A 25,873-nucleotide genomic window follows, 5' to 3' on the forward strand; every position below is an offset into this window, starting at 1 on the left:
TAAAAAAAAAAAAAAGAAAAAAATATGACACAGATTCCTAATTCTGTCTACTGTGCTCCAAGTACAAAGAGGTTAATATAGGAATACAGTATGGGCCTATTACCACAACTGGAGAGGGTAGAGCAGAGGGGCCTCTAACCCCAATGACTATATGCCAATGAAATCAACTTTACATACAGCCAGTGCACATTTTGGTTCCCTGGTAAAGAATATGGCTAAAAACTTAGTTTACTGTTTTTACTTATAGCTTTGGTGACATTGACTGTTCAAGGAGAAATCTTAAGCAGGCCTGGCTTCATTTTAACTGGACCAATAATAAGCATCTTCATGACAGAGAAAAGACTGAAGTTGTCAGTTTCATTTTACTTGGGTCCACAATAAAAATGCTCATGGCAACAGCAGTGAAAAAAATCAAAAGTTGTGCTGCATTGGGGAAATGTGCTGTCAAGGACCTCTTGAAAATGCTAAAAGAGCAAGAATGTCAATTTAAAAACTGAAGTGTATCCGAGCCATGCCATGGTATTGGAAAATAGCTTCATATGCTCGTGAAAGCTAGACAACAGGGAAGACCAAAGAGAATCAATGCTTTTGAACTGTAGTGTTGGCAACAGTATTGATTGCAAAGGCAAGCAGGGTGTTTCCTCAGAAACAAAGATGGTGAAATTCTTGTCTCACATACTTTAGGCATGTTATTAGGACCATCAGTCCTTGAAAAACATATTATGCTTGCAAAAATCGAGGGTCAATGAAAGGAAGAGAGGAAGATCATTCCTCTTCCTAGTGATTACAATGGGCTTCAGTATGATTGATTGTGAGGATGGCACAGAATGGGGCAAAGTTTTGATTCAAAGACAACATGGCACAAAGTGTAGTCTCTGAACAATTTTGGGGTGGTATTTTTGTTTGTTTGCTGACCTACAGTCTGCCTAGCAGATACTAAACAGGCCAACACACTGGTTAGATCTGTATTCACTTCGAGTTCTGCATGGGACCTGAATCATGAGCAAGGTGCTCCCAGTTCTGTGCACCCTTTTCAGGCATCTACGCTCAGAAATGTGTTCCTCTAACTTCTGCTTGTATTTCTACATGAGTTATGCATGCCTGTCAGCGGTGAGTATCTAAAAATGCAAATTGTCACTATGTAGGGATGACTTCTCAGCAAAGAGGAAGAAAGGTCTAGGTAGTAGATGTCAGGTGGCACCAGGCTCTCGTGGTCCTTCCCATACATGACCTTTTCTTTTATGCTAGCTGGCACAGCCTAGATGTCTTCAGTCACCTTTCGGAGGGAATCACATTCCTTCTGCCAGGACTCCATTTCCACATTCAGACCTTCTCCCTGTTGGGCTGGACCTTCTCCACTGGCCTTCTTCACACACTGATTATCTTGCAGGCTGAAATACAGTGGCCGTTTCAAAAGATCTAAAGTTAAAGATAATATGCTTTGATTCCCAATTCTGCTCTTTATTTTATGTTTTAGGGTAAAGCACTTAGAACACTTCAAACCATAGGTAGTTATGGTGGTATCATAGGTGTTTTGTAACGTAACATCATTTTATACAGAAGCTGCTCATCAAGTCTCCTGCTCTAGGAGACACTGATTATCTACTGGCTCAACAGTCTTTTATTGTCTTGACAGTTAAAAATGAAACATTCACTGAATATATTAGATTACAAAAGTCATACATATACATGGTATAAAGTACCCTAACCTCACTTCTCACTAAGCAATGTCCCCACAGTCTCCACAATCATTTCCATCATGGCCCATCTATTGAGATAAACAACAGGGTCATTGTCACTGAATACGAGATGATACATCCAGTCTATCCCACCTGAAACTAGATTTGATCTGAGAGACTACTGAAACACAGTAGCCATATTTTCAGAAACTACTGAAATGGAAACCAGGTGCATAATGGAGAAGCCTCTCAAGATACTCTCAGAGCACACTGGCATCTTGTTTTGTTTTCAGAACCTGTCATGGTAATTGAGAGCAATCCCTAGGGCTGAAGACAAACAGATGCACTTGGTAACCTTTTGCTTACAAAGTTGAAATGTGAATAACCTTATTCTCCAGCACAAGTATCTACTTTTATAAATATACAAATACCACTTTGAAGCTTGTAAAGTTCTTTGATTCACCAACATACTCAAGGATTATTATGTGCTAGGCACTGGGTTAGATCTTTCCAAAGGATATAATGACAAGTCCTGCTGCTATGCTCCTTGTTGCTCCAGGTACCAGAGATCTATTTCCTTCCTGTCCATTAAAATGCCTTCGTTTTATTTACAATCTAAAGCAACTGAAGCTCAGAAAGTAAAATGATTTACCTAGTGGTTGCTGTGATGCTGAAGCCTGTGACAGTGATGTGTCAATCGTGGTAATGGGCACCCATGGTGGACAGTGTTGGCTGGAGCTTCCCAACTAAATCAAGCCTGGAAGCAGGAGCGGCATCTACTTGCAAAATGGCTTGCCTCCGGAAACTCTATGTACTAACAGTGCTCAGGCTGTTCGTTCATAGGGTCGCTATGAGTCGTCTACGACTCGATGGCATCAAACAACAACAACAACAACAGTTACACAGGCAGTACCAAAGGGCAGCCCAGCCAGGATTTGGCTTTCTACTTCTGTTTCCTAACCCCACAGCAGTATTTACCTTTGTCCAGTGGTTTCTCTCTCCTTTAAACTTTCCAGTTGAGCCTCTTTTTCCCTGCAGGCTGTCTGGGTCTCCTCCAGCAAATGCTCCAGCTCAGTCACTCTTTCCTGCAGCTCTGTGTTCCTCAACTCAGCATCCTTAAGCTGAATAGACAGGAGCCCACACTCAGATCAACAAACCAAGGAAGACAGCCTGAGAGTCTCTAATAATTTTCAGTCTAGCCACAAATTTGATAGATGTGAGCTTCAACATAGTTTTCTTGAGATTTCTTTTTAACAAGGCTTCAGAGTGGTTCACTCCAATTGATCCCCTGATAAGAATTTGTAATTCCATCTTATTAAGTGGAATCAGAATCTTGATCTCTCAAAATCTACAGTTAAATATCTACAAAGGGAAGATTCTGATTCAGAGTATCTGAGATAGAAATAGAAATTTCCAGCATGGTATCAAATAGGTCTAAAGCTGTCTGAGATAGAAACAGAAATTTCCAGCATGGTATCAAATAGGTCTAAAGCTGTCTTTTAGGAAACCACAGGTAAACTGCACACAGCAGATACTGAGAAAGTCCCCTGGCCTGGCCACTATCTGCTAGCCCCAAATATAGCCAGATACTGCTGCTACCTGCTGGCTCTGCTTCTGATGGTCTTCCAGGGTGGGCAGGTCGGCTAGGTAGCGCTCCAAAGTTTCAATGCGCTGCTGCTTCTCCCGGTTCTGCTCTGATTCCTTCTGACATTTCTTTTTCAGGTTACTGATATGTTTATCACGACCTCTGACCTGAAAAAAATGTCAAGAGCCTGTCTATAGGATCCCAAACTTCTACAAAGTAACTACTCTCTCTGCCTTTGGATGTGTGGATGTTGTTTTACTGTAATGCTGTCATCTCTATTTTAGGCATAAACTTTAGTTATGTCATTTAAAGGAGGACAGTTAAGCAGGGTTCCTTCCTTGGGCAGTTTTAAGGAATTAATAGCACTGTCCTCTAGATATACAACCAATTTCATCAGTTCTAGAGAGAAAGGTAATGCACTCTTCCCTGAACACCACTTGCTAAGCAATCACATGGAAGAGCTAAAGAGACTATATACGCTCCTTTTCAGGAAAGGCTGTGTCTATCCCACTCAGTATAGTATTCTTAAGCACCTGGCTCGGAGCTCAGCATAAAACAGACTCAGTAAGATTTACTAAACAAAGACTTTTTTCCCCCACTTGTATGGCTTTTTCTTTGGTTTGTGAAAAAGGGAAACTGGGAAAGCAAGAGAAGAGAAAAGCTGAAGGAGGTCCACTGATATCAAAGAGGAAGCACAGATAGTACTAAGAAAGAATCCTGGAAAATGAACTAAAAGCTCATTTTGAGTACATCTATGCAGCTTTCAGAACCAGTGGTCCTCAAGTTAATATACAGCAGAATGACCTGGGAATCTTGATTAAAGTTCTGATAACCAACTATGAATTTAAAGAAGAAAAAAAAAGAAAGAAAATGAGTGGGGTGAAGAACTGACCTCCAATGTTTAACCCTTCTAAAACACATCTAATAGTGACAGCAAGGAAATAAAGTATTAACCTAAAGGAGAAAGAGTAGGGGGGTGGGGAAGCAGATGAAAAGTTTAGTATGTTGGATTTTTTCCTAAAAAATATTAAAGTGGAGAGAATTGGGAAAGAACAGATAAATGACTTGGCAGTGGAAAGGATATTACAATCTGCAAGGATAATTAGAGATAATATGGAAGATAAGGTGCCTCTCACAACTCCTAAGAGACTCTCTACTTGAAGAAATAAGTACCTCTACAAACTGCTACTAGCCACAGACATGAAAAATATGGGGACTGATTGGAAGTCTATACAAAGATTAACCTGTTATTACCCTCATCCTGGGCTTCCCCTACAGGAGACCAAAGATTTCTTCTCTGGGGAAAGAAAATAAGAAAAGTTCCACCCTTAGGGCTAACAGCAGAGGGAGAGGGTGATGGTACAACTGGGCTATAAGTCAGTGTAAGTTAAAAAAAAAATCTATGTTCAGACTATAGGAATGCAAAAAAATCAATCTCGTTATCAGCAAGACCTAAAAGACCAAGATATTTCACCCACAACTTTAGAACAGATAATAACTATTTTATAATAAAATAGAAGAAAAGGATACTCTTCAGACTGACAAGAAAGAGGTTTATCGGGGGAGAAGAAGATGAGGGTAGATATTTTGTGGAGCAGTGCTGGAGCATAGACTACTAGTTTTCATTATAAACAAACTAGTATTTGATTATTTAACGGAGAGAAATATGTTAAATTCTTATTTTTAAATAAGCTCTCTAAATCCTTGCTAGATCCAAAACAACATAACCAGAGATCTTGTTAGAAATCATAGAACTACTGAATCAGGATCTAAGTTTTTAAAAAAGCTCAAGTAATTCTTAAATACATTTAGGTTTGAAAAGCACTACTCTAGTTGATTTTGATTCAGGTGGCGTGAACTATGTAACTAAACTAATCCTCCAAGAATATCTACATTATAAATTGTATACTGGAAGTACCAACAGAATGAAGATTTTTAAACCAGTTTCTTCTATAATGACCAATCTTATTGTAGGGCAATTCTCAGCTCACTGTGCAAAAATAAATATTACACCTATGGAATTTTTCTCTACTTTTTAGGCAGGATGAGGAGAAATCCAGCTAAATGACATCAATTCAACACAAGTGTTTAAACACTTTGCAACAGTGCCATCTGCCGTAACTGGCCAGGTTGGTTTTCCACTCAGGCCATTTGGCAGCATCTCACAACCTATAAAATGAAATAAATAAATAAATAAATAAAGATTATTATTTAACTCTTCCTGAATATAGTAGCTTTGCGGAAAAGAAACAGAAAGAATTCTATTTCTAGCAGACACATCTTCAGAGAAAGGCCAAGGAAGGATCTCACCCAACTAGTTACTCCTAGTTGAAGAAATGGAGGCCAGAAACAGCCTATGCTCATGCAGAAAAGGTCTGATTTATCTTGAGCTGATGCCAACTCTTTTATAAACCAAAGAGATACCAGTTCCTCAGCTCACCCTTTCTTCTTGTTTCTTCCCCTCATCTGAATGTTTCTGCAATGCCACTTTGAGTGATTCTCGGATGAGCTGGACTTCAACTTCTGAAGCAGACAGTTTCTTTTCAAACTCGATCTTTTCTCTGCTCAAGGCTTCTGTCTTCTGTGCAAACTGTGCACGTAAGAAAGTGTTCTCTCGCTGCAATTCCTGCCAGAAAGATTCTCAAGATATCACTGCTGCCTACTTTCACAATCTCATATACTTAATTTCATCCCAGCAGAGTTCATGGTCAAATATAAATTTTCTCTAGGAATTTCTTAAAGCAGGGTTCTCAAAGTGAAGTGCTGGGTTATCAGTATCACAAGGAAATTGTCCAAAATGTACATTTTTGGGTTTAATTCCTGTACTACTATTGAATCAGAAACTCTGGGGATGAGTACCAGCAATCTGAGTTTTAAAAAGCACTACAGGTGATCTCATGTATGCACAAACTTGAGAACCATAGTCTTAAATACCTGAGGAGCTGCGTTATCATTATAATGCACAGAACCAAGGATAACACACATCAGAAAGTAGGGCTTAAGGATGAGCTCTTCTCTGCTTTTTCTCTTTATGATTTTAGCACATTTTTCTTCCTCCTTGGGCTTCAGTAAAATTAGAGGAATTAACTAAATTTAATCTAAGAGTTTTTGCTACTGTAACATACTGATTTTAGAAAACGGAATACTGCCTTAACAAGGTCCAGGGGGATTTGCAAAGCCAGTGCTTTAAAATTCATTCAGCCAGGAGAGCTCTGGTGGCCTAGTGGCAAGGAGCTGCAACTACAATCCCAGACGCACACGGTTCAAATCCACCAGACGCTCTGCCGGGGAAGGAAGGACAATCTCCTCCTATACTAGTCAGATCTGATTTGACTGTACACTCACACAAAAGTAATAAAATAAAATAAAAATAAAAAAATAAAATTCATTCAGCCAAAAAGACAAAATTGCAGAAACTTGGTTAACAAAGTAGGTTTCTCTTCTGGCTTTCAAGGACAATTTACCTCAATAGCTCCTAGACATGGAGGATTAAAATTGAGAATGGTTCTAAATTTCTAGTCACTTCTGCCTCTTTTTCCAGTTAGCCAGCGATGGCAGAGTACAAATTCTCTGAACATCAATCACCCTACTCTAGAGCTTTACTATTAACTCTTGTCTACCTTCTTTCTCAGGTGTCTATTAATTCTAACATCAAGTACCTGATCCTATCCTGAAACCTACAAGGGTAGGCCTACTCTATCCCTGCAAAGGCACAATTAGGGTGTTTTAAAATTAGGACGCTTGTATTTTGCAGGAACACCTCACGTTACTGAGTCTCTTTTGTATTTTCTGGATACCTAATTGTACCAAGCTCTAGGAAGGCACTGAATCATGATAAGCGGAACACCTGTTTCTCAAGGGTTTAGTGTTGCATCTGCTTTGAAAGATTTAGGAGTAGGGTCTAAAGGGTGAATGTCCATGCTGACAACATTTACCTGCAGCCTCAGTAAGCAGACATCCCCAAAGGGAGCAGGGCGGCCCAAAAGGGCACTCTGGACTTGGAGTTCACTTTCTCTCACTTTCTGCTCCAGCTGTGATATGTGTTTCCGTTGCCTGCAAAATACAGCAAAATCAGGTCCAAGGTCCTGGCACCACATCACCTGTAATATAAGCTCTCCTTTCCTAAGAGACCCCATGGCACAATGGTTAAATGTTCTGCTGCAAACCAGAAGTCTGTGATATGAATGTATCAGTAGCTCCAAGAGAGACCAGGTAATGTGCTCCCACACAGACTGGTGGTGATTTTTTTGATTTTGAGAGTTTTTTTGTGGTGTTAATGGAAAGTATTTTTTTTCCTTTTTATTCATTCATCGTTGCACATTTTATTCCCTTTCCCTCCTCCAGTCTACTTTGCAATGCACCTCTTATTCCAGCTTTCTACACTGATTTACAGCCTAGGAAACCATATGGTGGGACAATTCTCTGCCCTATGGGGTAATTTTGAGTCAGAATTTAATCTAGGACATATTACAACAGTAACAATTTTACTTAGGAACGTTCATTAAGATTAGGACAATCCATACAATTAAAGACCCTGGATTTCGAGAAACTTTTTTTTTCTGACAGAGGAAGAGTTAAGTGACAAGATGGACTGAGAGAATGTGAGGAAATATCAGTTACAATGAACCATCAGCTTCCTCATGCCACTGGAGAAATATATAGCTGGTCTATCGTACCAGATACAGGATGAGGCTTGCTGTTACCAAGCAAGCTCTACCATGAGGCAAGGCTTGGGCCTAATAATAAGCAAAGGAACATGCGTTACCCTTGGCAAGACCTCATTAACATGTTGCCGCACACTTTTAAAATTGACGACCGTGCTTAGAAACACATTTGCCATCATTTGTGGTAACGTGTTAAGTGCCCTCAGTGAGAGCTGGTAGAGCAGAGGCTAGCTCTGTGGTACTCCTTTGCCCTCTTACTTGTCAATGAGGAGCTCTTTTTCCTTTAGGAGGTGTTCATTACTGTTTAGGATGCTGACCCACTGTGCTGGTTCCAAGGTGGGCAGTGAAGGAGCAAAAGCAGCAGGATGGTGGCAGATAGCTCCATTTTGAAGCTGAAAGACAAGGAGGCTTGAAAGTGACTTGATCTTGACCTACAGGCATCTGATAACACCTGAGCAGTATTCAGTTCTGCAATCAGTCTCAGTTTGGCTCAGCCTGAGAAGGCCTAGTGTTTATGAAATAATTTTAGCTCTGATGCATGATTGGAAAGGACCTGCCAACAAGGTTTCTGCCAACTGGACACTCCCTGCTCAGTAAGGCTCTAGTTTCTAAGAAAAGGTCAGTTATCTTTTATTATCTAGTAACAGTGAGAAACCAGGAGTTAAGATGCCCTTATCAGCCAGGGAGAGAGAATATGGCCTATTATTCTCCTCCTTCCCACTCTTTCCCAGTACAAGAAACTTTGACACCAAAACAGTATAGCAGAAATAACACCAGGGTTTAAAGACAATTTTTAAATACTTAGCTCTGCCACTTAATAGCTTTGTGACCCTGGACTTCTTAGTTATTCTAAGACCTTGATAAGTTTAAATGTTTACCTTATCAGGGTGCTGTGAGGATTAAATAAGACTTGAAAGTAAAACGTATATAGTCTATTGCCTGGTAAGTACACAACTAGGATTAGCAGCTTACCCTTCCCTCATGACCCTTTCTGGAGAACCAACCTGGTATTTCATTAGACCACTAACACTGTGAATATACAATAACCCTCAAATCTTCATTTCTTTCAATTTCCTTCATTCTTACAAATATTTTCCCTAAAGCCAAAATATGTAGAACAAAAGCTATTACAGTTATAAGATATGCACAGAAACTATAAAATCCAAGGGAAGAACAGCCTCTACCTGCATTTGTTCCATCTGTAAACGGATCAACTCCAGCTGCTGCCGACAAGTGCTGAGTTCACAGGATCGTTCATGAGGATGCCAAGGGTCAGGACTTGGCAGCCATACCTGAGAGGGCAGAGGTTTGGAGAGCCCAGGAGCAGGCTGGAGGCCCAAAGGAAGCACTCCACTGCTGCTAGGGTGTGGTCCATTCCGCTCACCTACTGCCCCACTACCTGGTGCCTTCTTGGCCTCAGGTAACACTTTGTACAATTCCTTGTTTGTGTCAGCTCTTGGATTATGGTAGTGGATTTGGTAGTGGGGATCTGAATAAAGTGACTCCATTATCGATGTCTGATTGAGGGTAGGTTCCATGTTGGGAATATCAAACTTCCTCACCTCTTTCTCTCTTTCATGGCCCACTGCTGGAAACCAGGACTGCTGAATCCCATTTTCTCCAGCAGCACCAGAGAGATACAAAAGATCTCTAGACAGACCAGGAGAACGTTTCATTGTACCAAGGTCACCATTTCTTGTCATTCCCACACTTTCAGTTGACCCTGACAAAGGAAGTTTAGAGGAAGAGGGTCCAGCAGATGTAGAATTTGGCTTGGCAGGAGAGGTCCCCAAAGTAGAAGGCATCACATGGGCTGTTGGAATGGTTACGTGACTTTTGATAGGCTGGAAAGAAGGGCTGCCACTTGAGCTGCAAAAATCTGTGAAGAGAATAGTCTTCCATAAGTCAAAGTTGAAGCTCCAAAAGTTTTCTTGAGTTTAGCTGCTACGCCAGTAGTTCTCTGCCTATCCTGAGACCAGGGAGAAGGCATTATCATTAGTGGTATCAGGCAAAAGACACAGGAACCAAACAGAGAGATGTGTGATCCAGAATCTCAAAGAACATTCACAAAGTAAAACCAATAAAAGGCAACTCTGGCTTCACTTTTAACTTAAACTCTGTCCTCAGTACTTGAGTAAAAATATCTTGGCAGTCAACAAAGCTGGAAACAAACTTAAAAAGCAAAAAAGCACTTACTCAAGCACAATCAGTTAGGTGCTACTCTTCTGGGAGACGAACAACCCTGAGCTATACCCAATACATAAAAAAAATAGCCTTTTCAAGGCTGCCACAAGTCTCTGTAACCTCCAAAGCTTCTCAGTGAAGGTAAACGAAACTGAACGATCCAAAGAATAAACTGAACTGGCTAGTCTCACTCAGTATCCAGGACAGGGAGTATGGTACCTCAGCCAGGATTCCCTTCACTCTCTCACCCCAGACCTGACTGCCTGGATATGAAGTTATTCTTAGTAACTCTCAGGTTTCACTCTAGCACAGTGAGCACTCTCAAGTGGGCATACACTGAAATCTACTATTTTACATTTTGCTTTTCACTTGTCTATTTAGTGCATAAAATTGTGATTTTCTTCAGCTTTATGTTTACTATTTCCAACTTACAAGTACTGTTCTGTGGTCTACCACAAGATCATAGAACTAATGTGCCAGAGTAATGGGCTATAAATAAGCAAATGACAAGATAGGAACATGGGAGAACATAACATGTTACCTTCAGCACAGGAAAAAAAAAATTAAGCACTAGGACAAAGCATATAAATAAATAAATAAATACCTTTCCTCTTCCAAACCAAACATATCTACCATGAAAAGTGGGCCACCAGTTTGTTTCTGTTTTCCTAGCTGAGCTCACAAGGTGACAAATAATATAATCTTTTTTAGAATTTTTAAAGTATAGATCTGCTACTTTATTCTCATTAAGGTTTTGAAGCAGCCTTTAAAAAACACACAAACCAAAATGTAACTTATAAGTATGCACAGTACTTAACTTCCTATATTCAGATGTATTTGCGTATATAAAAACAAAACCAAACTTCAGACACATATTAATTTCTAATATCAAGTATCTATCTGCCTCTGACCATGAAAGAATGAAACTCCAGAGTCAACTCTACACTCTCTGGTGACCTACAACTTCATTCTAAGACCAATTAACAAGTTTAAAGTAGAATGGTCCAGAAAGATTTCTATTTATAATCGTCCATAACAGCATCTACTATTAGTTCTCTCTCATCAAGGACTCCTGTTACCACAATATAATTATGGAAAAGAAGACAGGGAGATGGGAGCAATATTAGGGGCTGCTACCATGGTATATTTAATAGTATTTTTCATTCTCTATCCCCGCACCACTTTCATTCTAAACTCAGCAAACTCAGTTTTGATTCCATAACCTGTTAAGGATAGAACTGTGTTGCTCCCTCTTCCCCTCAATGTATCAGAGTCCTATCTTCTAACCCTGTAAATACCATTTCATCCAATGTGGTGGTGGTGAAGTGCCTTTGAATCCATTATGACTCAGAGTCACCCTACAAACAACAGATCAAAACCTTGCCTTGACTGTGTCATCACCATGCTCAAGTCCACTGTTACACCCACTGTGTCAATCTATCTGATTGAAGATCTTCTCTTTTTCACTGACCCTCTGCCCTGTTGCTAAGAAGCACCTTAGTTACACCACAATTCAAAGGCAGCAGGTACTACTTTGGTCTTCCTTATTCATTGTCCAACTTTCACAGTCATATGTAGCAACTGAAAATAACTGAGCTTGGGCCAGGTGTCCCTTAGTCTTCAAACTGGCATCCTTGCCCACTGTAACAAATCTTTTGATTTCTTGACTGTTACCATATATGCTTATTGTAAATTCAAAAGAAATTACAGACAACATTAATCTTTTCTCCAGCTATTATAATGCTAACCTATTGGTCTAGTAAGGATTTCTTTATTTTTTTTTTTTGGTGGAGATAAGATGTTGAAGTATAATCCATATTGTAAGCTGCAGTCGTTTTTCTCTTTTTCAGTCAGTGCTTCAAGTCTTCTTCATTTTCTGTACGCAAGGTTGTATTATGTGTAGGAGAAAGGCTATGGGGGGGGAAGTTAAGTCTTCCAATTGTGATGTCACATTCTTCTTCAAACAGTCCAGCTTTACAAATCATTTGGACTGAATGGGTATTGAGAATGGATACAACCCTGAAACATACCTTTCTTGATTTCCCTCGTTTTATTTATTTCATTAACTGTTGCACATTCTCCTGCCATGCAGGAACCCCTTGTTCTGTTCAAACAACTGCTTCTTAGCCTTAGTACAGGTTTCACATTAGCACAATTAAGTGTTCTGAGATTCTCATTTTTCTCAGTGTTATTGTTATCAGATGCCATCAAGTTGAGTACTAGGTGCCATTAAGTTGAGTACAACTCACAGAAACCCTATGAACAACAGATCTGAATCTTGTCCTACCCTGTGCCATCCTCATCATCTCTGATATACTGAGGCCTACTGCTGCAGTTTATTGTGTCAATCCATCTCATTCTCCAACACTACAACTCCAAGTTTCAATTCTTCTGTCATCCTTATTCCCTGTCCAGCTCTCAGATGTATAGCAAATGACTGAAATGGCCTGAATCAGGTGCACTTTAGTCTTCAAACTGACATTATTCTTCAGTATCTTAAACCATGCAGTGTTTTTTTTGCTCTGCTTGGAAAACAGTTTCTTGGTCTAGGTATAGATTTTGTATGAACAAAATTAAGTGTTCCGAGATTCTCATTCTTCACAATGTCTGTCATAGATTGTTGTGATCCTCACAGTCAAATGCCTTTGAATAGTCAATAAAATACACATAGACAGTCTTCAAGTATTCTCTGCTTTCAACCAGGATCCATCTAACATCAGCAATGATATCCCTGGTGCCACTGCCTCTTTTAAACTCAGTGTGAATTGGCAAATCCCTGTCAATATACTGTCAGTGTTGTTTGAATGTTGTTGTGTTGAGTATGACTTATAAAGACCCTATGAACAACAAACCTGAATCCTGTCCTATCCTGTGCCATCCTCACCATCTGATAATTTTAAGTCCACTGCTGCAGTGTCAATCCATCTCACGGGGTATCTTCCGCTTTCACTGACCAACCACCCTTCCAAGCATGCATTCTCTTTCCAAGGAATAGCCTCTCCTACCAACATGTCTAAAGTATGAGAGACAAACAAAACTTTGCCATCTTTGCCTCCAAGGTGCACTTCAGCCAGCTACACCTTTTCTAAAATTTATACTTTTGGTTTACTTGTTCATACTTTTGGTAGTCCATGGGATATTCAGCTCTCTTCTCCAACTCAATTCCACAACTCAAAGGCATCAATTATTCTTCTGTCATCCTTATTCACTGTTTAGCTGGCAAGATAGCAAGTAAAGGAAAAACCATGGCCTGAATCAGGCACACCTTAAGTCTTCAACTGACATCACTGCTCTTCAATAGTCCAGAAAGATACTTGATAGTCAGTCAGCTTGTCCAAATCAATACGTTTTCTTATCTCCTGACTGCTTGGTACCAAGAGTGTTGATTGCATCTAAGTAACAAGAAAAAAAATTAGTTTCAATCCTTCCTCCATCTCTCATATTGTCCACTGGCCCAGTGACAAGAACATTTGTTTTCTTGATGCAAGGTTGTGTCATCTGCGTAACACAGGCTGTTGCATTTTCCTCCAATCCTGATGCTACATTCTTCTTCACAGAGTCTAGGTCCATGAATTATTTGCTCAGCATAAAAACTGAATAGGTATGGAGAAGAGATACTCTGCTGGTATACATTCTTGTTTTTAAACCATACAGTATTCCCTTATTGTTTGGACAACTGCTTCTTGATCTAGGTGTAGATTTTATATAAGTACAATTAAATGTTCTAGCATTCCCATTTTCCCCCCCAATGTTAGCCATAGCTTGCTGTGATCCTCAATAATGCCTTTGTGTAGTCAATAAAACACAGAATAGACACCCTTCTGATATTCTCTGCTTTCAGCCAGGACCCCTCCAATATCAGCAACGATATCCCTGGTGCCACAGCCTCTTCTAAACCCAGGCAGTACTGTCAATGTACTGTTCTAGTTGTTTTTAGATGATCTTCAGCAATATTTTGCTTGCATGTGGTATGAATGATGTTGTTGTTATGTGCCATCGAGTAGCTTGCGACTCATAGCGACTCAATATACAAGAGCCCTAAATGCAATTCTAACCTGTGCCAACTTCGCCATCTCAAACACTCATTCCCACCACTCCAGTCACAGAATTGATCCATCTCCTCGAGGGTCTTCCTCTCTTATACCGTCCCTCCACTCTGCCAAAAATGATGTCCTTCTCCAAGGACCAGTCCCTCCTTGCCACATGTCCAAAGTATGTCAGACGAAGCTTCAGAATTCTTGACTCCAAGGAGCACTCTGGCTCCACCCTCTCCAGGACAAACCTGTTTGTTCTCCTAGCAGTCCATGGTATATTCAACACTCTTCTCCAGCACTACAGCTCAAAGGCATCAATTCTCCTTCTGTCATCCCTATTCACTGCCTAACTCTCCGATGCATAGCACATAACTGTGAAGACTATGGCCTGAATCAGGCATACCTTAGTCACCAGCCTGACATCATTGCTCTTCAGTACTCTTGAGAGGTCCCTCACAGCTGACTTTCCCAATACAATTCATCTCCTGATTTCCTGGCTGCTGCTACCAAGAGCACTGACTGTGGAACCAAGCAAACTAAAATTGTTAACAATCTCTTCACCATCCATACTGATACTGCCAATTGGCCCAATGGTAAGAATCTTTGTTTTCTTGATGTTGGGCCTCAATCCTGCAGCAAGCGCTTCAGGTCCTCCTCAGTTTCAGCAAGCAGGATTATGTCATCCGCATAATGCAGGTTGTTAATGACTGTTCCACCAATCCTGATGCCACATTCCTCCTCGTACAGCCCAGCGTCTAGTATGATCTGTTCTGCATACAGATTGAAAAGGTATGAATAGTGTTCGATAATTTCCACGTTTTGTTGGATTGCCCTTCTTGAGAATGGGAACAATCAAACGTCTTTGCATTGTCAGTAAATCATAAGCAAACATCTTTTTGGTATTCTCTGCTTTCAGCTAAGATCCACCTAGCATCGCAACGATAGCCCTTATTCCTCAAACCTTTTCTGAATCCAGCTTGAATTTCCAACAGTTCCCTGGAGAAGTATTGTTCTAGTTGGTTACTTTGGTCGGGGTTTTTCGTGGATGAACAAACTATTTACTCCAATAAAAGGGAGATGGAGGCTAGCATGTTGAAAGATATGATCTCAAAGAAAGGAAATTTTGAGGGAGCATTTGTAGATTAGGTTAAGGGCCTGGGAAAGGACTCATATTTTTAGGATAACATTTTAGGAAAGAAAAGCAGGGTTATCTTAGAAATGGCAGTATTAATACAAATCAGGAGGTAAAAGGAGCTAGTCTTCAAGATAGACTTCCTGGTTAGGTGTCTGTCACAGCTTTATCATCATTGCGGATAGTTTTCTCTTCATAGCTGTTTTAACGACAAGGTCTTATAGGAGCCACTCCTTTTTACTTCTGCACAATTAAGGTACCTGAAAAGCCCTTGCAAATAACCTGAGCAAACTTGGCTTGTCCAGTTAAGGTTTTCCCTTCCTACTCATAGCTCAAGGGAGCTCTGGTGCTGTACTCCATAGGGGTTGCGTTAACCCAAAGGCAGCCTTTCTGAAAGTTTGAATCCACACTGGCTATAGCAGAGATGAGCAATCATCTTCGATGTGATTTATAGCCTCCTAAAACCCTGCTAGAGGGTCAACTGAGTGGATACTCAGTAGACAGCAAGAGATGGGTCAATGGGTTGACTTTGTACATATTTTTGAACTCTTATAGAGACGTAACTCCCTCTTCTCTGTAAAGGGAAGATAACAGCAAATAGCTAGTAGTTCATAATTGGTATGAGATCACACTGTATGAGATATAATTCATATGGAAAAATGTACACAGTCTGCAGAAAAAAACTTACTAAAGCCCACATTACATGTCTTGCTTTCTATGCCTTCCTTGGCCCTGTTGCTTCCTCAGAGTGGGTCCAGCTGTGTTTTTTTACTAATCTTAGCAACATTTTATTTGCATTAATGAAACTGTTCTATAATTTCCACAGTATGTTGGATTACCTCCTCTCACTGAAATGGGAACAAACATGGATTTCTTTCAGTCAGCTGGCCAGGTAACTGTCTTCCAATTTTCTTGGCATAAATGAGTAAGCACGCCCAGGTCTGCATCTGTATGTTAAAATATCTCAACTGCTAGGGATTTTTTTTTTTTTGTCAAAGCCGTTAGCATAGCTTGAACTTCTTCCTTCAGTTCCATTAGTTCTTGATTACAGGGTACTTCCTGCAATGGTCCAGTGCTGACCAATTCTTTTTGGTACAGTAACTGCGTATCCTTCTCTTGATGTTTCCTGCATTATTCAATATTTTGCTCATGGATTCCTTCAGTCTTGCAACTTGATTTGAATTTTCTTTTTAGTTCTTTCAGCTTGAGAAAATATGTTCTCTTTGGTTTTCTAACTCTAGCTCTTTATACATGTCATTTTAATTCTTTGCTTTGTCTTCTTGAGTTGGCCTTTGAACTTTTGTTCAGCTCTCTTACTTCACCATTTCTTCCCGTCTTTTTTTGCTTCTCTACAATGAAGAGCAAGTTTCAGAGTTTCTTCTGACATTCATTTTTATCTTTTATTACTTTTTCTTTTACTTTCTTCATGGTTAATGTCATTCTACAACATAACTGGTCTTACTTAGGTCTTGTGGTTGTAGCTTAAGAACTGGGCTTTTCTAGCCATTATGTTAGCTGCCTCTGGTCTCCAGCTACTGTAACTGTAGACACATTGTCTTGTAAATCATCAACAATTGTGGACTACTTCCAACCCTGGGCAGCAAGACTTGAAGGTGACCAGAGCAAGACCTTGGTTATGGTGGCAGAGAGATTGTGGCACTGCTGTGGAGAAACTGTGGCAAGGTGTAACCTGAGGCTTCTTGCACTGTGCTGAATCCAGTTAAAGGTTTTGTTGTTCTTGCTGGATGATTTGGATTTGACTGCTGAACTGAAACCAGGACTTTTACTAATTAAGGAATTATGTTTTGCTTTTTATCTGGCACGGAACTGTTGGACTAACCCTGGACTTGTATTGTGAGATATTCTTTTCCTCTCTCATTTTCTAACTTATTTCCCTTATAAACCTTGTTCCTGGTACTACAATAGTAAGTAAAGTCTGTAGTCAACAATGAATATCAAACCCATGTGATAGATAGAAATAGGTGCAGGAGCATGGGGTGATGGCATGTCTCACCTAACAGCAATCTGTTTGTTGCTATGGATACTAATGACAGGGGGATATTCCCCTTTATGAAGCAGGCAGAAGTCAAGACACTGCCACTCTCACTTTCTATCTGCTCCTTTCACAGATCATTAAGGTTCAATGCACCAAATCTATCTTGAGATGATTTTTAAATTCAGGTGGGATAAACTCAAGGTCATATTTTGGCTCATGTAGATTTGTTTTAAATTTTCAGTTTCAATTTAAATTTGTACATAAGTAATTGACGATTATTTGTTCCACAATTGGTTCCTGGCCTCGTTTTGACTGCCGATGCTGAGCTTCTTTACTGTGGCTTTTGACAATGTAGTCACTCTGATTCTTGCATTCTGCATGTGACAGATATTCTATCAGACAGAATCCACATTTACATTTTTAAAAGGTATTTATAAAGATTAAATCATTGTACAAAATTTTACAATGTGATCTCCGGCCTCAAGTTATGTCAACAACCATCAAAAGTACAACTATTTGCCTCCCCATGTCTGAAGCAAAGAAGGAGTACAGAAAATCAAAGATGCATGGAAACAGTGCAAAGAGTAACAGAAACATGAGCCTCAGCCTCCATAATTCTGAGATCTACAAGACCTAAAAGAACTACAGTACTTGACCACCACTACAGACCCCTCTGAAAGGGACCACAATAGAAGGTCTTGAATACAGTGGGAGAGAAATGTGGAAAAAAACACATCAAACCAGACTTATTTGCTGAATTCAGACTAGTGAAACTCCCAAACTATGATCCTTATCCTTTAGGTCTAGAATGAAAACTCACCTTTATGATCCAGTTTTTAACCAAATAAACAGGCCTGGAACAACCACTTGGCCGACTGACTGGAAGAGATGTATATTTGTTCCCATTCCAAAGAAAGGTGACCCAACTGAGTGTGGAAACTACAGAACAGTGTCATTGATTTCACATGCAAGCAAGATTCTACTGAAGATCATCCAAAAACGATTAGAACAGCACCATCAGCAGAGATACAACATACCTAGGAGCTGAATCACATGATAACTTTTCCCTCCAAATATGGAACACTTTAAGAATTTATGTGTCTGTCATCTTTGCACAGGGATCATGCTAATTATCTCTGTACAATTCCAATTTTAGTATATGTGCTGCTGAAGTGAGCACTCATACGATATATAAGGAATTGCTAAGTTGTTTTCCAAAGCAGATATACAAATTTCATCCCTACCAGCAATACAAAAAGGTTCTAATTTCTCTAAATAGTTCCCAGCACTTTTTATTTATAGCCATCCTAGTGGGTATATGCTTTTTATTGACAACATCTACCAAAGTTACTAGTTTTGCAGATTTAAGTCATTTATTTTGAAATATAGTTCTGTAAATGCAAACAGTAAAATATTTCATAGGATTCTTATAGGTATTTATAAAAATATACAAGAAAAAAATTAGAAAAGACTCATCACAATGTATTTAGTAAGAAGTTATTATCATCATCACACAATTCCATTGCTGTTGAAGTAAATTCTGACATATGTCAATCCTGAAGGAGAAGGTAGAACTGCTCCACAGCTTTTACAAAGCTATAATCTTTACAGAAGGAGACTGCCACATCTTCCATCCATGGAGTGGCTGGTGGGTTTAACTGCTGAGCTTCTGGCTTAGCAGCCAAGCACTTAACACTGCGCTGAAGAAGACTCATCAATACCAGTGATACGTATGTAAATGACACAATGTCTGTAGAAAATGAAGACTTGAAGCACTGACAAAGTTCTAAGACTATAGCCTTCATTATAGAGGATACTTTAACATAAACAAGCAACCCTCCTAACTCCAAAGTGACTAAAAATCTTCACAACTAGATCAATAAATATAATAAAACAACACAATAAAAGGAGAAAAGACTGACATCTAAGATTTCATTTTACTTGGTTCCACAATATCCATGAAAGCAGCAGTCAAGAAATGAAACTACAAATTACAATGGGTAAAATCTGCTGCCAACAACCTCTTTAAAATGCTAAAGGGGAAAGATGTTAATTTGAGGACTAACATGTGTTTCACCCAAGATGTGCTATTTTTTTAATGCCTCACAGGCACATGAAAGTTAGATGGTGAATAAGAAAAACTGAAGAACCAACACCTTTAAATAGTGGTGCTGGCAAAACAAATGGACTATTTCCTGGACTGCTGATAAACAAATCTTTCTTGGAAGAAGTGCAGTGAGAACAGAAAAGGCTTTAGAAGCAAGGGTGGTAAGGCCTCTCAAATACTTTGGACATATTATCAGAAGGTGCCAGTATTTAGAAAAAGACATCATGCTTGGTAAAGTAGGAGGTCAGTAAAAAAAGGGGGACCTACAATGATAGAGGTTGAAGCAATGACTGCAAAAGTGGGCTCAAGTACAACAGAGTTCGTAAGGACAGCACAGAATTCAGCCAGTTTCACTGTGTTGTAGAAGGTCACTAAGAATTGGAACCTACCCAATAATTATCATCATTAGGCCTTCTGTGCTCTAGGAACTTATCACCTAATTGGAAAAAAACCAAAATATGTTTAGAAAATTTGTCTGCAGGAAATAAAACCTATCAAATGGGGAAATGACAACCTCTTCAACAAACGGTGCTGGGAAAACTAGATGTCTACCTGCAGAAAGCTGAGAGCAGGATCGACCTCTCATTATACACAAAAAGCAAGTCAAGGTGGATCAGAGGGCTTAAGGGTAAAGCTCTAAAACATAAAGATCATAAGAGACACACTGGGATCAAGCTTAGAAGGCTTAGCCCATGATATAAAGAGGCTGATAAATACAGCCAGTATACAACCAGGAGATGATAAAATTGATGAATGGGGCCTCCTAAAGATTAAATTCCAATGTGCATCAAAAACTTTTTCCACCAGGATGAAAAAAAACCCTACTGACTGGGAAAAAACATTTGGTATGCTCACTTCAGCAGCACATATACTAAAACTGGAATGATACATAGGAGACTAGATGACAGGCAAATTAATGAAGCATTCCGTATTTAAAAAACCCAACAAAAGACAAACATCTGGCAAATACCATCTTAGAAAAGGGTCTCATAACAAAAATGTACAGAATACTAAAGGGACTCCACAGGAAAAAGACAGATAACCCAATTACAAAATTGTCAAAAGACATGGAAAGACTTTCCTGAGGAGGACATTTGGATAGCCAGCAAACACATGAAGAAATACTCAAGATCAATGGCAATAAGAAAGAGGAAAACCAAAACCACAATAAGATACCAACTCACACCATAGCAGTAGCAAAGTTTAATAGTAAAAAAAAAATAAATAAATTAAGAAATAAATGTTGGGAGAGGATCTGGAGAGACAAGAACTCTCAACTGCTGGTTAGACTGTAAAATGGTACAATCACTCTGGAAGGCAGTTTAGTTTCCTCAAAAAGTTCAACATAGAAATTCCAGCTAGATCCTTTTTTGGTTCATAAGCATGATGATTGGGATTTCATACTTCTGTACATGTGCCACCCTTTAAACCTTGTTATGACACAGGCACACTACCCATCTGGTGTAAAGTTGGAAAGGTTCATTGCTTACCAAAAAAAAAGAAGAAGAAAAAGAAATTCCAGCTATTCTGCTGCCAGTAATATACCTTAAGAAAATTAGAACTGAGACATAAATGGAGGTTTGTACACCAGTGTTCACTGCTGCATTATTCTCAATCACAAGAACATGGAAACAGCCCAAATGTCCAACTACAACTGAATGGATTGAGAAATTGTGGTACATTCTCACGATGGAATACTATGCTGCACTAAGGAGCAACAATTTCGAAAATTACTACATAACTTGGGAGGGACTGGAGAGCATTATGCTGACCGAACTTAGACTCATAAGAACAAATACTGCATAAGACCATTATTGTAAAAACAGAAAGATAACTAGTAAAATGTGAATAAGAACCCAAGAGAGGCAGGGTGGAAGCACAGGGGTGAGAATGGGCAGGGGGGATATCACAGGGTGGCATAATTTGGTGTGTGGAGGGAGGGATAGGTAAAGGAAATAGAATGATCCGGCAAGGAAAGACAGGGTAATGGTAGGCATAGTTCAATGCTGATTAACTATAAAATATAATGAATGGGAAGAAAAGGAATCCCAGAACACTTGATTGTGCTTATGTGAAATTGATACTTGGACCAGGAGGCAGTCATCAGAACAGAACAAGGAAACACGGCACAGTTTAAAACTGGGAAGGGTACCTGCAACCAGGAGAAGATAAAGTAGATGGATGGGATCTTCTAAGAATCAAACCCCTACGCACACCTAAAAACTTCTCCAACAGGGTAAAAAGGGAAGCCACCGACTGGGAAAAAGTATTTGGTAATGACATATAAGATAAGAGATTTATATCCAGAATTTATAAAATACTTGAGCACCACAACAAGATAAAGGTAAATAATCCAATAGAAAAATGGGCACAGGATATGAACAGAAACTTCACCAAAGAAGACATTCAGATGGCTAACAAGCACATGAAGAAATGTTCACAATCCCTAGCTCTAAGAGAGATACAAATTAAAACAACTATGAGATATCATCTCACCCCACTTAGAATAGCAAAATTTAGGGGAGCTCTGGTGGCCTAGTCGCAAGAAGCTGCACTGCAATCCCAGAGAAATGTGGTTCGAATCCACCAGAAGCTCTGCCGGAGAAGGAAGGGCCATTTCGTCCTGTACCAGTCAGATCCAATTTGACGGTACACAAACAGAGAAAATAAAAAAATAAAAAATTAAAAAAAAAAAAAAGAATAGCAAAATTTAACAGAACAACAAGCAACAAGTGCTGGCAAGGTTGTGGAGAAACTGGAACCCTTATTCACTGTTGGTGGGAGTATAAAATGGGCCAACTGCTATGGAAGGCGTTATGGCACTTTCTCAAAAAGTTACAAATAGATATACCATTTGACTCAGTAATTCCAGTACTGGGAATATACCCCAAAGAGACCGTAACTGACATCCAAGCAGATATATGTGCACCCATGTTTATTGCGGCTTTGTTCACAATAACAAGGAGCTGGAAACAACCTAAGTGCCCATCAACAAAAGAATGGATAGAGAAGCTGTGGTATACTCACACAATGGAATACTATGCTGCATTGAAAAACAAGGAACTCATGCAATATTATTCAAAATGGGTGACCCTGGAGGACATTATGCTGAGTGATGTACCTCAGTCACAAAAGGACAAATACTGCATGGTGCCACTGTTGTAAAACAGGACTGACCCTGGGGTTGGGGAGAGACTGAGAAAGATGGGTTCAATAATGTATATTGCACTGAAACAGATGAGGGAGAAAACTTGTTTAAAAGGGATATGTGATTAGGTATTTTTGTCATGACAGGAGTCTAGAGCAAAAGCTACATGGTGGAGTGGACCTGGGGGAGGGTTTGTAAAACAATGAAAGAATTTTACACTTTTCCAAGAGGGTAGTATACTGGGGGGAGGGTTGGGAGGGGAGAAAAGTGTAACAATGAATGAATGGAAATCCAAAGTCTCTGTAAATTTTTACTGAAATTAATAATTAATTAAAAATTTTTAAAAGTTGGGAAGAGTATATGCCAGGGATGTGCCATATCTCCATACCTTTCAATCTATATGTCAAATAGCTCGTCCAGGAGGCTGGGTTCTATGAGGAGGAATATGGCATCAGGACTGAAAGAAGACTCATCAATAATCTGCGTTATGCAGATAACAAAACCTTGCTTACTGAAATGGAGGAGGACCCGAAGCACTTGCTGCACAAGGTCAAGGACTGTGCGGACTAAAGCTCAACATTAAGAAAATAACAATTCTTATCACTAGGCCAATTGGCAGCATCATAATAGATGAAGAGACTGAGATTATTAATAGCTTCAGCTTGCTTGGCTCCACAATCAACACTTTTGGTACTAGCAGCCAAGAAATAAAAAAGACAAATTGCAATGGGAAAATCTGCTGCCAGGGACATCTCCTGAGTACTGAAGAGCAATGATATCAGTCTGGAGACTAAGGAGGTGTGCCTGATCTTCACCATCAGGCCATGGTCTTTACAATTACATGATATGCATCAGAAAGCTGGACAATGACAAGGGATAAAAGAAGGAGAATTGATGTATTTGAGCTGTGGTGCTGGAGAAGAGTACTGAATATACCAGGATTGCTAGGAGAACAAGCAGGTCAGTCCTGGAGAGGGTTAAACCAGGCTGCTCTTTGGAGGTAAGGATTCTGAAGCTCCATCTGACATACTCTGGGCATGTTTCAAGGAGGGACCAGTCCTTGGAAAGGGGTATCATGCTTGGGAAGGTGGAGGGACAGCAAAGAGAGGAAGACCCTCGATGAGATGGATTAACTCAGTGATTGGGGTAATGGGGGTAGGTGTGTCAGAGACAATAAGGCTGGCTCAGGATAGAGCAGGGTTCAGAGCTGTTGTACATAGGGTCACTATGAGTTGCAGGTGACTTGATGGCACATAACAACAATGACGAATGGGAATGACTATGTTAAAACACAATGTGAATGAAGTACAGTATGAAAAACAACATATACAAACCTTACAGACAAAGGAATACAAAATAAAAATTTGTCTTCAAGTTCTCAAATTTCTTACAAAAGGAGTCAGGTAATAAAGACACAAAACTGTGAGGAGATTAGTAACAGGAATGGGGAAAGCCTTTTGAGACACTTCACAAGGTCTGGTAGCCTAATGGATAAGGAGATGTACTGCCAATCCACGAGCTACCAGCTGCTCTGAGGGAGAACAATGAGCAATCTCCTGTGATTGAAGGCTGCACAGTGGCGTGAACTTGGGGGGAGGGACTGCATAACAATGAAAAAGTTTTTCTTTTACTTTTCAAGAAAAAGAGTGAATTGGGGAGGAAGGGGTGGGCAGGGAGAAAAGTGCAAAACTGAATGACTGGAAACCCTAAGTCTCTGTAAACTTTCATTAAAACTTTTTTTTAAAAAAAGACTCCAAAAACCCACTGGAGGTTCCATTATGAGTCAGTTATGATTCAATGGCAATGAGTTAGGTTTGAATAAGATTAGGGTAGCTGAGAGGGATGAGCGCAATATAAAGAATGGAGAAAAAAAGTCTAGTTTTAAAAAAGAGATTTCTGTACTTTCATAGCAAATTAAAATAATGGGCCTGGCTATAACAAAGTATCCTAGGGATAGCAGGTAATATGCTTCATGCCTCAGGGACAAATCACGAAAGAAATGAGGCCTCTGAATTTTACCTTTCAAGTACTGAGAACAATTGAGGGTTTCCAGGAAAGATAAACTATTGAATCAAGCATTAAGCAAGATTAATCTGGCAGTAGAGGGAAAGACTTGAGGCCAAAAAAGACCAAAAAACCTATTAGAAAGTTGCTACTAATAGGACAAACCATGGAAACAGAAAGAAATAAAACCAGGTATTAGAAGCACAGAGAAGAAAGAGTCAAGGGAACTCCTTGAAACAATGAACTGATCTTATGACTGTTCTGAAAATACCAATCTACAAGTTACAATACATCTGGAACACAATCTGGGAAAAACAACATCTATTAGTAATCAAAATAATTCACACTTACCTTCTGCAATGTCTGAGCATGACGTGCCAATGGCTGTGTCCCCACTGTCAGCTACACTTGAACAACGGCTAAAGCGGCTCCGGAAGACTTCTGAGATAACTGGAGTCTGCCATTCAGTCCCAAGGGAACTGACCTTCTGAATCACATTGGAACCTAAATGAAACAAGTAGAATTTCCCACCTTTAAAGCAAATCGGTAAATGTAACCCCATGATGTATTTGGGGGAGGGGTTCTTAAATCTATGAGAGAATACCAGCACTCTGTCTAGTCTCTCATATGCCTATTTCAGCTACTATGAGCTAGTTAATTTTAAGTAGAAATAGCGTGAGAGGTGAGAATGTTCAAAATTAGAATTCAGGAGCATTGAGACAGAAAACAATAATATTTAATAGAAGCTATCATTTATTAACTGGAATATAAAAAGTTTACTGGAATACTAAAGTTGGGAACAAGGAAGAAGAACCAGTAGTCAGAAAATAATAAGCTTGGTGATTCTCTCATCAATAAGAAATTCTTATTTCTTTTCTGAAACAAACGACATTGAAAACACCATTTACCAAAACCTCTGGGAAACAGCCGAAGTAGTAATCAAAGGTTAATTATAGCAATAAGCAGACACATCAAAAGGCATGAAAAAAATGACCACTGACACACTAACCTGACATTTCCAACAATTTGAAAAAGAACAGCAAGAAAACCCGACACCCTCTAAAAAAAGGGAAATTATAAAAATCAGAGCAGAAATAAAAAGAAAAACGAAAAACAATTGAAACCATCGACAAAACTAGAAGATGGTTCTTCGAAAAGGTCAATAAAATCAACACATCACTAGCAAAACAAACAAAAGAAGGAAAAGACACAAATAATCTGAGTAAGAGATGAAACGGGCAACATCACAACACAATAAATTAAAATAAAAAGGTTAACAATGGAATATTATGGAAAAACTATGTTGTTTTTGTTGTTATGTGCCGCCGAGTCGCTTACGA

General features: G+C 39.5%; 1 protein-coding gene across 1 annotated transcript in view; it reads right to left on the reverse strand.

Moving 5' to 3' along the window:
* Nucleotides 1-25,873, reverse strand: part of CEP85 (centrosomal protein 85kDa) — a 33,441-nt gene that overhangs the window by 5,569 nt on the left and 1,999 nt on the right. The window contains exons 2-9 of the mRNA XM_006883645.1: nucleotides 24,885-25,037; nucleotides 9,113-9,807; nucleotides 8,187-8,320; nucleotides 7,200-7,317; nucleotides 5,705-5,890; nucleotides 3,279-3,431; nucleotides 2,658-2,800; nucleotides 1,277-1,391 (exon numbers count right to left, since the gene is read on the reverse strand). Coding sequence (XP_006883707.1) covers nucleotides 1,277-1,391; nucleotides 2,658-2,800; nucleotides 3,279-3,431; nucleotides 5,705-5,890; nucleotides 7,200-7,317; nucleotides 8,187-8,320; nucleotides 9,113-9,807; nucleotides 24,885-25,037 — 1,697 coding nt within the window. The remainder of the gene's footprint in view (nucleotides 1-1,276; nucleotides 1,392-2,657; nucleotides 2,801-3,278; nucleotides 3,432-5,704; nucleotides 5,891-7,199; nucleotides 7,318-8,186; nucleotides 8,321-9,112; nucleotides 9,808-24,884; nucleotides 25,038-25,873) is intronic.

The sequence above is a fragment of the Elephantulus edwardii genome, unplaced genomic scaffold, assembly GCF_000299155.1.
Source record: "Elephantulus edwardii isolate Elephantulus edwardi_28Jun2011 unplaced genomic scaffold, EleEdw1.0 scaffold00028, whole genome shotgun sequence".
In the NCBI taxonomy this organism is placed as follows: domain Eukaryota; kingdom Metazoa; phylum Chordata; class Mammalia; order Macroscelidea; family Macroscelididae; genus Elephantulus; species Elephantulus edwardii.